This window comes from Molothrus aeneus, chromosome 1 (genome assembly GCF_037042795.1).
Source record: "Molothrus aeneus isolate 106 chromosome 1, BPBGC_Maene_1.0, whole genome shotgun sequence".
Taxonomy (NCBI): domain Eukaryota; kingdom Metazoa; phylum Chordata; class Aves; order Passeriformes; family Icteridae; genus Molothrus; species Molothrus aeneus.
In genome coordinates, this window is record NC_089646.1 from 42,913,228 (window position 1) to 42,925,454 (window position 12,227).

The following is a 12,227-nucleotide window of genomic DNA, read 5'->3' on the forward strand; positions in this document are numbered from 1 at the left end:
TGGGTTCTTTTCCACGCTGTTCAAACCGAGACTTCAGTGTTACGAGCTAAGCCAGATGAACGAGGAGACTGAACCCCTCACGGCTTGTGCCCCTCATCCCCGCAGCCCTGAGAGCCGCGGGGGCTCCGGCCCAGCGCCGCTGCCGGCACCGGGCTGGATGGATGGATGAATGGACGGATGGATGGACGGATGAAGGGGCGGAGCGCTCCTGTCCGCGTCACGGCCCCGCCGGGAGCCCGCCTGAGGCCTTGCCGGGGCTCTGCAGCCGCCGCTCTGCGTCACGGCCCCGCTCCGCGCCGGCTCCCGGGCGGCGGCGGAAGCGGCGGGGAAGGCGAGGCGGGAGGGCGGCGTTAAAGCAGCGGCGGGGCCGGGCCGGGCCGGGCCGTGCCGTACCGGGCCGGGCTGATGGAGCCGGGCGGCGAGAGCGGCTGCTGGTTCCTGTACTACGCGTACGGCAGCAACCTGCTGCGGGAGCGGCTGCTGCTGCGCAACCCCTCGGCCGCGCTCTGCGCCCTGGCGCGCCTGCAGGTGCGTGAGGGGGCGGCTGGCGGGGCCGCGGGGGGCTGAGGGAGCCCGACGTTCCTGCAGGGAGCCCCAGCGTCCCCGAGGAGCCGCACGTCCCCGCGGCTGCCTGCGGTCCGATGCTGCAGCCCGTCCGTCCCTCCCACGGGGGCGGCCCCAGCACGGATCAGGCGGGGGGTCCTCGTCAAGATGATGGTGTTGGGTTCTGCGCCGTGACAGGACAAGGAGCGATGGACGTAAACTAAAACGGAAGTTTCACCTCAGCGTGAGGAGTGACTTCTTTATGTCGAGGGAGGCAGAGCACTGAATAGGCTGCCCAGGGAGGCCATGGAGTCTCCCTCTCTGGAGACATTCCAAACCCTCCTGGGCGCGTTCCCGTGTCACCTGCTGGAGGTGACCCTGCCTTGGCAGGGGGTTGGACAGATGATCTCGGGAGGTCCCTTCCAACCCTGGAAGGATTATCTTCTGCTTCTTGACCCAGGGCCTGCTGCCGGGGCTGCTCACTGCAGAAGGAGTGTTTGTGGTAGTCCCAAACATTCGGGGGTCACCTGACAGGACTTAACCTTCCAGGCTGCCAGCCATGACCCATGGCCCGTGTGTACAGCACTCCGGACTTTGAAATGTAAAACAGCAGGAAGCAATTCTTTACTGTGAGGGTGGTGAGGCATTGGAGCACGTTGCCCAGAGAAGTTGTGGATGCCCCATCCCCGGTAATGTTCAGTGCCAGGTTGGATGGGGCTTTGAGCAAACCAGTCTAGTGGGAGATGTCCCTGGTACAGGCGAGGAGCTCTGCCTGCACTGTGTGATGGGCAGATGGGAGCTTTCAGCCAGCTCTGCACATCTGCAGCTGACACAATAAACTCTACAGGGCAGTTCTCTCCCTGCCGGGGTTATTAAATACCATTTGTATCAGCTCAGCTTTAGTGTAGGCTTGGAAACACCACCTTGTGGTCATTAAAGCTGTTGATGTACAGATCTGTGCAACTAGAAGGGTGCTTGGAGGAGCAGAGCATCAATTCATACCACTTAAAGATGACTTGAATGTTCTCTTGGAGTAACTGGCTGAAAGTTATCTATGTTAGAGTGTATGAAGAAGTTCCAAAAACTTGTCATTAATAAACTCCCCATAGTCAGATACTTGGTGTCTCTTGGGACTATCAACATGGCAGCTGAGGCCTGCTCCTGTAAAGTGTGAGGAACTTACAGCTACCCCTCCACTGAACATACTGAGATCCCATCCTGCTGAACCTTGCAGGATCAGACCTTGAAGGCAAGGAGAAAGGCACTAGTAGTGTGTGCTTATCTTTGAATAAAAGCAGCCTTCTTCAGGTCGATTTCCAGGTTAGTCAGTAAGCACCTCTTGCCCCACTGCCTTCTCCAGCTGGCCTATGACCAGTTGCTGTGTTCCCTGCTGACACCACGTGGCTTCACTCCTTTGCTTCCAGCTGGAAAATCACTGATGCTGGGGAGTGAGGGACTGCAGGAAGGTTAGAGCTGATTTCCTATTAATTGCTCTGTGATAGTGCCACTTGGGTTTAAAAAAATGAGAAACAGCCTGTAAACAGAGTGCTCTGGATCCTAAACTAAAGTAAAAACTCCAGTTAAACTTTAGCTAAACTTCCCTCTAATTTTACTTTTCAAAGCTTTGTTAATCTTCAGCCAAAAGCTGTTAAGAAATGGGAAGTGTAACAAGCACAGAAAGGATCTTATTACACTGGTACTTAGAAGGACCAAAGACCAATTTCTTAACCCAAAAAAGTATCTACCGTGTTTTTTCCCTCTTCCCAGCAGTGCCTGATGCAGCTGCACACATGGTGTAACTTAGAGTTTCCTGCTCCCAGAACCAGAGTGAACTGTGCTGTTTCTGTGTGATTTCTGTTGCTGTTTTTGGGTGGTGCCTGATGATTTTATGCAGCTCCTTGCAGCTATTCAGTGCAGGTCAGGTCCAAGAAAATATAACTGGAGGAATAAAGTAAAAATTGGTGGGGGGGGGGGGTTCCCCTTTTTCTTCTTTTTTTTTTTTTTTTTTTAATGAGACTGCAGTGAGAGCAGTTGATTCTATCCAGGATTTCCTTGGGGCTGCTCTGCAATTACTTGTCCTCATCTGTAACTTCAGTTTGTGACTCAAGTGGACTTTGTGCAAGTAACTTGGTGCATCTAAGTAAACCATTTTCTAGTGAAATTGGTTAAATAGGGGACATTTCATGGGGCAGGAAGATGACTCTGTTGATGGAGTAAACAGTGTGGCTTTGCCAGGCTGCTGTCACTTATGCACACACACACACATTGATAGATGTTCTGTGTGTATGCCTCCAAGTGCTTTATTTTTTACAACCTTTTTCCTATATCTATTAGGACATATTACAAGAGAGTGATGTGTCTCAGAGGGAATATTAATGTGTACATGTGTATGTTTCAAATCAAAATCATAGGTTCAACAGGGTTGTTGTAAGAAATACACAAAGCTGTGGGGCTGCATAGGTTTGGGGGTTTTTTTTGTTGTTGTTGTTAAGCAGGTAGTCTTCCTTAAAGCTTAGTTTGGATTGTGGGGGGAGGGAGTGTTTCCCTTTTGTACTGCTAGGGAAGGATCCACAAATTGATTAATAAGTAGGAGAGGATACTGAGTGTATTGAATCAGGTGAGAAATTACATTGATACCATTCAATAACCCATTATTCTCTTTTTCATATATACTGATATTGCATGTAAGAAAAAGTGATACTGGTTTTCTAAAATAATGTTTCTACTTAAAAAACCTGAATAAGCTCACTCATTGAGACATATGCCTTGACTTAGAAATACCCAAGAATGTTCCAGAGCAGTGATGAGATGGCACAAAACATTGTAAAATACAAGGGATGGTGTTTTATAATTGGGCAATCTTATTAGTGCATGAGAACAGGACCCAAAGCTTACCATCTTGTAGACTTCTTTACCTTTACTATTTTCCTGGATCCTGCCATAGTATCATTTTACTCTTGTCACAAAAACCTGCAAAGGATTTGGCACCAGGTAGGTGGCACCTGTCTGTTCTTCCTCCTGTGTCTCCAACTGTATGTGTACTACTGTCCTTTGGCTGCCCCTTTTGTGTCAAGAATAGCCAACAGCCCTAATTTCCAGGGGAAATTGATTCTCTGCATTGCTTTGATTTGCAGGATTTTAGGCTTGAGTTTGGCCACCATCAAGGCAGGACAAGTTCTGTCTGGCATGGAGGTACAGCTACCATTGCTCAGAGCCCTGGAGACGAAGTGTGGGGAATAGTGTGGAAAATGAACACTTGCAATCTGAGTTCGCTGGATAAGTAGGTGACTTAACTTTTGCTGTCTTCTACTACTTTAGAGAGTGATTGAAAATTAGCTAATTTTTGGTGAAGAACTGTGTGTTGGAATCAAGAAGATGCTTTCGATTTTAATATGTGAATTCTATTTCACAGTATGTGTATTGACTTTTGACACTTCTGTGATTAAAATAGCTTTGTTTTCAAGCTAAAGCTACTTTTAGGGGTATTTCAACAATCTGTGGACCTTGATTTGAAGTCAATAGGTCATGCTTCTTTTATTTCTTTTTAACTGTCTTCCCAATTTTCTGTCTTTTTTAAGATTCTAAAACCTGTATTTGTCCTATAGTGTTTTTCCCATTACTTTAGGGAGAATTTCCTTTGAGACCGACATCAATGTCTGTCTGTTTACATCTGTAGACTCCAGTTGTAGCAGTAAAGGAAGGGATAAGGACAAGACTTCAGAAGAGAGATCTTTTATTCAGGCAAAGGGACCTTTTGAGGAAGTTATTTGACATCTCTTCTCTTCCAAGGATGTAAACTTTTGTGAGCTTGAGGAACATCTCAGCAGAGAGCTGGGGTGTTGTAGTTTCCCCCTTTGAATGGGAGAGCCTGCCTACACCTTTACAATGGATGGTGTAGAATGTTCTACCTGTGCCTGGTCATTGAGAGACCTTCAAGAAGCCCTAAGCAAGTTGCTCCCAGGCTGAAGTCTAAAAGACCACCTGGTTAAACAAAGCAAGGAATAGCATGACTTCTTGCAGGGTCTAAGACAGGGCTTAGAATGTTATCTCCAAAACTTTGCCTGCTGCCACGTGCTTGTTGCAGCTTTTGAGATGTGCCTGCACAGCATGGTGCTTCTGGTACACATAGATTGTTTGTTCAGAGCAGATCATTACTGACAATTCCAGTAGAAATCTGGGCTCGTGAAAACAAGGGAGCAGAGCATAATAAACCCAATGAAAGCACTACCTCAATACTGTTCTCCTGCCTCTGCTACTGCTGCAATTCCGGTGTGTAAATATGTCCTTAAAATCCTGGCAGTGAAACTTGATTCCAGTGTGGTTTTTGTTGCCTATAGTGAAGCTGAAATACAACGGAAACTGTTGCCCAAGTTCTGTTAGCCCCTTATGGTAATGGCCACTCTTGAGCACTCTTGTCCTGGCTGGGAGTGTTAGCCTCAAGCAAGAGGGCATGGGCATTGAGTTGGCATGCTTGTACTTGGGGACAGCTTCACATGTCCCCACTTCATTATCCCTTGAGTTCCTCTGCTCTCGCTTACAGTAGCACTTAAATATCCTGACCCTTTCTGCTGACCTTTACTTAAAACTCCTGATTGGCCATGCTTTCCTGAAGCATAAACTTCCTAAATATGATGATCCTGTCTGACAGCATCTGCTCTTGTGTTTTCCCTCCATGGGGACAGTATTTTGTACTTTGACTTCCATACGTGTTTACACACTGTTTACACTTGACATAGTGTAGGATTGCAGATCCCTGGTATTTGTTTGGCAGGGGATAAATTTCAATGCTTGCTAAGGTACTAGAGACTTGAGTGCTCTAACACCACCAAAATGTGCAGCATGGACACCAGCACCGCAGATTACTTTTTCCCACTTGCCTCATTGATGCCATGGAGGCAGACTGGAAATGGGATGTGTTCTTGGCTTTTATAATCATAGTCAACAGTGCTCTTCTAAGAATCACTCCTAACCCACTCAAATGAGCTTGCAGGTGCTCCTCCTGAAGGTCTTGGGATCCTTTGGCTGTGTGCAATCTGATATATTTGTAGGTTCTCTGCCAAGTTATTTCCTGAAATTACCATGTATCCAAAAAGAAAATGCCCACCTTTTTTTTTTTTTTACCCCTCCTAATCTGGGTAGTCTGTGCTTTGTTATCCAGAGGCAGAGGAGGGAATGTGTAATTGAGGCTGCATGTAACTAGTTGAAGCACTAACAAAACAATGTAATATATAAAAAACAAAAATGGGAGAGAACCTTTTGCTTAGATGGCAGAACTCTTTGGCTTCAAATTCATTTTCTTTGCTGTCTCAGCCACTTCTAAGAGGTTTTTTGTCCTCTGTACTTCACAAATCTGTAAGTTACAAACTAAATCATGACTCTGCCTCATAGAGTCTAGCAATGGATGTTACTAAACAGTTTTCTTGCTCTCACACAACCACATGACCTATTTTTAGTCTGCTGGCCTTGAATCTGCAGTTAGCTTCCAGTCTGTACTTGCACTTAACCTAGTTATTCGCCTAGCATGGCCCACATTCTGTACATTAAATAACTTGAAATGGTAGCAAGTCTTTGAGAAAAAGATGAGTTGTCAAATTTATATTGGACAAGCAGGGCTTAAACCATGTTATGACTTGTAGCTAAAGTACATCTAAAGTCAATTGTGCTATACAGTCTCTTGTATTGCTTAAGTTTCTCGTTTACGTCTTACTGTTTTCTCAGATTTTTATTGGTGGCTAAATGCCAGTGGTTGAGGACAATAAGTAGGCTTGGTTTTGAGTCTTTGTTTTTTGAAGCATAATTTTGCTAATAAAAAAAAAATAGTTTTTTTGTCCCGACCTAGCTCATTACTGCTCTGTATGTCTTGTGCAAGTTAAAAGGTGTCTTGGATTATTCATTGGAAAGTGCATTGCACAAGTTGTGCAAGTTTTCCCTTATTAAAAGGTAACACAATGGACAAGATAAAACTTTGCAATTGCTTCTTTATCTGAGTGGCAACTAAGGAACATGTGTCTGGCTCATTAAGTCTAATAATCTTGCTTGTATTTCTCTTTCTGACTACCTGTCTTCCACAGTAATTAGTTTAGGAATATTCTCTTTCTGACTTTGCAGGTTAACCACAAGTCATCATTTCTTACAGAGCTGAAATGATAAAAGTGAATGCTGCTTCTGTAAAAACATATTTTCTTATATGAAACAAGTTTGCACAAAAAGCACTGAAGTATGTTTTGCTTCATTTTTCTTTTAAGTATATTAAAGCACTGACCAGTGTCCTGCCTTGTATTCTGTTGTAATAAATCCATATGTTTATTGCATGATTGGTTTGAAATTGATTGGATAGTTGACATGAAAGGAATATATGTCTTTTACAGGCAAGAGGGAGTTGAGGATGGCATTTATGTCCCAATAGAAGTCAATGTCCACACTCAAGCAGGAAAGGTACTGACCTGTCGAAGCTACCAGATGAAGGACTATGTCTCTGGTCCCCCTTCTCCACAGTATAAAAAGGTAGGTGTTGCAGCACTTTAATTTTGGAAGAGTGTACAGAAGTTTATAATGCAGTACTTCTGTGCTATTTAATAAGTACTTTGATTACAGTGCATGGAAGGCATGACTACTGTAAAGGTATAACAGTCCTTGTGCAATGTACTGCTGTAATGATGCTTACAGGAGATTGCTAGCTCTTACAGACCTATTAAATCAGCTTGGGGTTTTTGGTGTAGTTATACCTTACAGGAATCCCCTATTTAACTTGGGAATTAGCTGTGATTGGCACAAGGTTTTCTGGAGGATGTTGCTCACATATATGCAGCAATTCTCTGTTTGAAAAATTAATGTACTCCACTGAAAGGACAGAGGGAATCTTCTGTGGGGAAAATGCAGCACCTGGCTTGTAGTTTCCAGGAGGTGGATTATCCTTTCTATCTTGGGAAGTACTTGCTATGATGACAGGATGCAGCTGTCACCTTTTACCAGACACATCACCGGTACATCACAGGGCTGCAGCAGCATTACAGAGCACTGCAGGGTTCCCCCTTGACGGCTGGTGAGGCACAAGTGTTGCAACACTGTACTGCAACACTGACTCTGCAGAGACACATGATCCAGTCACGCAGCAGGCCTGACCTGCTTAGTCTGTGAGATCTGGGCAGGCCCAGGCTGGGCTGGTGTGGCTGTGTCTGATGTGTACAGACGTCACTGCAGCTGGCTTTTCCTACCTGAAGTGCAGAAACCAGGAGCGAGCCTGTTAACTCCCAGGTGTGCTGCCTTCTCCAAACTGAGGAACTCACTCCTCTGAGCTGACTTCCAGGAGCACAGCTAAGGCCAGCTGCTATGGGACTGCTGAAGAGAGGGCTTGCTTAGAAAGCAGGCTTTACTTTTCCACAAACCTCTTCCCTGCCAACCCACCTTGTGGCAAGGCAGATCTTTAGGGCTTTTCAGGGAGCTAATACATAGTCTGCTGCTGTGTGTCAGCTCTCATTGGTATGCTGAAAGTGCAGACCTCCACTATTGGCAACTTTATCATTCCCTCCTGCTCCTGTCAGGAGCAGTTGTTATTTCTGTTCTTCTCCTGTGCCCCCAGCTTTTTATTTTCTTTTTTTTTTTGTTTAAGTTAACCAGGCAGAAGAGCTAAAAACTTAAAAGATGACTGCATTAGCATGCAGTGATTGAACTACATCCATCTACTGTTATGTACTTTTTGTGGCAAAATTCATTCTTTCTAGACACCTCATCCTTGAAATGCATGCCATTAAATGCATGAAAGCATATTTAGAATATTCATTTCTATATGCAACCTTGCTGGTGTCTCCTTCAAGCTGTGTTCCTACAACTTCCCCTTCTCCTCTCACTGTCACATCTTTTCTTCTGCACCAATACTTCAGTTTATTTTATGTATGGAAGGAAAGCTGCAGTAACAAACTAAGGAATCTGTGCTTTTTCACTGAGTTAAGTGTCTGTTTCTCCTATTCCTGTACCCTGTCTAGGTACTCGCTGTTGTCCTTTGGACAGCTTAGTTTTAAAAATAACCACTTTATAAATTCTCAGCCAACTTGAGTGTCACGCCTGAGTGAGAAGCAGCATATATTATTGAAGTTATCATCCTGTCTGGAAGAAAGAACTGAATAACTGAATAACAGCTTAATTAGAGAGGCTTGTGCACTTCAGTAACACATCAGAATCTCAGGGGTAGTTAAAAGCCTTTTCAGAGTAATTTTGTTCATGCTGTTCTGATCTCCCAGAAGCCTTTGGCTAACCTTAGGTACAAATATCTCTGTTTGAGATAAATTCTCTGGGTAACTTAAATGGTTCCTCCTTCTCAAGCGATTGTTTGGAGGAGTCTGTCCTTTCTATTACTGAAGGCTTTTTTTTCTGTTTTAATTATAGGTTATCTGCATGGGTGCAAAACAGAATGGCTTGCCAACTGATTATCAGGAGAAATTAGAAGCTATTGAAACTAATAACTATGCAGGACCGGTGCCAATCATGGAAGAGATTGAAGCTGCTGTTAAAGCAGAGAAAATAAATTCTGCATAGAATGCCTCTGCATTTGCTTGGCCATTCACCTTGATCTAGATACTTCTCCTCACTGTGCTGATCAGCAGTTTCTTTATTTATCAAGAAAAGATGAGTTTGCTGTGCATCTACAGTAAACCATTAGACATAACTTGCAGTCTGAGGACACACTGACATTGGTAACTTCTTTTTGTATGTATAGCTTGACTACATGCTGAAGTACATGCTGCACGCACATTGCAGATTTAGAAATTATCTTTCTGTAGTTGTCATGCAGTGCTGCATGTAAATTTGTGCTTCCTGTCCAGTTTGCTGACCTTTTTAAAAGAAAAAGGCCATCTTTATGAGTTTTGGCACTTGTTGCCTTCTGAGGAATAAGGGCTGCAGGATCAGGTCATGTGTTTGTAAAAGTTATACGTGTACATGGCTACATTTGTTAGATGCAAAGTAAACTCAAACCTCTAAGGCTAAACCTTTTTCTCTGCTACTTCTCTTAATGGTTTAAAACCCATCCTATCTGATGCTATGGAGTTCCTGTTCCTGTTTTGTAGTTAATAGAAAAGTAGCATTTTTTAAACTCCTTTCCATGTTTTATAGTGTAAGTCCAAAAGGCAGCCTGAGCCTGAAGACAATATTCAGCAAAGCATCTCATTCAAACCATCATAGCTTCCTTCCTTTCAATGTCTAGTGAAAGTCATAGATGAACTGGTTAGCTATAACCAAGGCATTTTTGAAAGAACTCATTTTAGTTTGATATTTCCAAGGGTTTTTTTAATTACCTTTTTGACTGGCTTGTTTGCCTATCTAGGCCTTGGTCCAGTGAAATCAGAAAGTCTCCTTTGAGTCCTAGCACATTTATTCTGTGGGGTTTTTTGTCTGTTAAACCCTAAATGAACAGACTTGACCTCTTGGGTTTTTTTTTTTTCTCTGTTGTTGTTGTTGTTTTTCTCCCCACAGTTTGACAGTCCAATGCATAACTGGAAGCTTTTGTAACATATAGAGTATTTATTTTCATGGTACTGTGCAACCCCTGCAATTTGTCTATGGGGGATGAGGAAAAATTGACAACATGGAAGATGTCAAATCACTGAGATTTGGCTTATCTTCTCTACAGTGTATTTTTTTCTCTTGATGTACAGAGAGGTGTAAGAGATAATTGATGTCACTGTGTGACTGCTTAGATAAATGATAAAATAACAGACTGCCCATGTCTTCTCTGTATAAAATCTTTTCTATAAACTTCTGCCAGGTATGTGTAGCTGCTGTCCTGATGTAATATGCCTGTTTCCAGAGTTGGGCACAGTGACTGCTGTAAAACATGGTACTTTCCATATTAGCACTGTCTAGTTTGAATAAATAAAATTGTGATTACTAAACCTCTGACACGCCTGTTCAGTTTGCACCCCTCAAGAATATCACAGAACCACAGATTGTTAAGGTTGGAAGGGACCTCTGGAGACATCCAGCCCAACACCCTGTCAAGGCAGGGTCACTTCGAGCAAATGACACAGGAACACGTCCAGGTGGGTTTGGAATGTCTCTGGAGAGGAAGACTCCAGAACCTCCCTGTGCAGAGTGCGTTGCTGATGTAAATAAAAACTGGTGGTGTGGGAATACAGCTGAAGCCTCCGTTGGCTATTTGTGTTTTTTAATGGATGTACAGTCAGTAGGGAGCGCAAAACTATGCACGAAGCACTCCTCTGGCAGTATCCTTACACGGGGGGAGCTCGACCGAGGGAAATGGTCGCTGCCGGGGTACCCGGGCACCTCTCGGGGCAGGAGGGGTGGGTGCGGAGGGCAATGCGATGCTGGTGACGGGGAGCCTTGGGCCATTCCTGCGCGGGGAGGAGGCGCTTCCCGCCGGGGAGGAGAATCCGTGTGTGGGACGGGAGGGGGTGAGGGAAGCGCCCGTGGGCTCCTCCCCGGCCTCCGTCCCTCCGCCGCCGCGGTGAGTGCCGGGGAAGGGCCGGGGCGCAGGCGGGCTGCCGGGGGGAGGGCTGGCGGGTCCCAGCGTCGGCTTTCCGTAAAAAAAAGTTTCTGTGGTACGGCTGAAAGGCTTGCAAGGTGGAACGGGAAGGGATGCGCCGCTCCTGAGCTGGAAACTTCGGGGCTCCGTGGTGTTTCCTCAGGAGGGTCCGTCCCGCCCGGCGGCCGGCGCTGCCTGACGGGGAGTGGGGAGCGGGGACGGGCGGCAGCGCCCGCAGCTCCGCGGCGTGGCGACGGCGCCTTCGTACCAAACACAGCAGCGCTGCCCGGCGTAAATGGTGCTCCACATGCTGGCGAGGATGTGGCGCTCCTGAGGGCTGCTGGGGAAGGGTGGCGAGGTCCCATCGCTTGCGATGCATCGCTCCCGTCCCGCCCTGGCGGCCGTGGCGGGGTGCAGTGAGCCATTTGCTGCCCCGAGAGCCTCAGCGCAGATCCCAGTGCAGGGATCTCACGGACTCACGGGCCACTCGCTTAGGCCCCGGTGCTTTGCCCACCTCACCCGAAAGAAGCTGGAAGAGAAGGAGGCGGGAGCGGCTCGCGGGACAGGATGGTGCCCCGTGGCCTGGCCGTAATTCCATCAGTTCCGTGATTCCATCAGCTGCAGCTTTCCGTGTAGGATTCACTGCTGGTTGAATGCGAAAATAGTAAATTATAAAAGTTCCATGTTTATAGACCACAGTAAATTGCCCCCTCCTCCTCTGTCTTTAGCAAAAAACAATTCCCCAAGATTTCTCTGGTTGGAGAAAGTTTCTTTGCTTTCTAGTAGTGGCTCATTATTTATTGATCTTTTCCCACCGGGAAGAAGTTACAAGGAAGCCACGTAAAGTCTTCCTGACAGGGGCTTCTTAATGCATCCAAACACTATATATAAAGTTATATTTCTATACAGAGGATTCTGTTAAGATATATAGGAACAAAACCTGTGACAGATGGGAATATTTCTGTCAAAGCCTGTGCCTTTTAAAGAAAGCTTGTCATTTTACCAGATGGAGGCAGAAATAATTTCTTCTGTGTTCTTTTATATCTGTTGCTCTTCAAATAACTAGGGATGCTTACAAAAGCTTATGATACAGTCAAAAGAGACTGAAAGAGGGGAGGGAGGAAAAAAACCACTGAAAGATGCTGATCTCTGGGACCCCAGAGCAATGCAAAAGCACGAGTTGTAATGGATTTACCGGAGCATGATG

The 12,227-nt window shown here is 45.6% G+C and overlaps 1 protein-coding gene across 1 annotated transcript; it reads left to right on the forward strand.

Moving 5' to 3' along the window:
- The first annotated feature begins 315 nt into the window (after window positions 1–315).
- GGCT (gamma-glutamylcyclotransferase) lies at window positions 316–10,434 on the forward strand. The gene is made up of 4 exons (XM_066571693.1): window positions 316–528; window positions 3,678–3,823; window positions 6,912–7,047; window positions 8,926–10,434. Exons 1-4 carry the CDS (start codon window positions 406–408, stop codon window positions 9,073–9,075), a joined length of 555 nt encoding a protein of 184 aa, XP_066427790.1. The 5' UTR covers window positions 316–405; the 3' UTR covers window positions 9,076–10,434.
- Window positions 10,435–12,227: the final 1,793 nt, after the last annotated feature.

Excerpts from the sequence above, each read along its gene's own strand:
- GGCT (XM_066571693.1), top strand. The coding sequence starts at position 406 with ATGGAGCCGGGCGGCGAGAGCGGCTGCTGGTTCCTGTACTACGCGTAC. Across the intron at positions 3,824-6,911 it reads AATCTGAGTTCGCTGGATAA|GCAAGAGGGAGTTGAGGATG; the intron begins GTAGGTGACTTA and ends TGTCTTTTACAG. Across the intron at positions 7,048-8,925 it reads CTTCTCCACAGTATAAAAAG|GTTATCTGCATGGGTGCAAA; the intron begins GTAGGTGTTGCA and ends TTTTAATTATAG.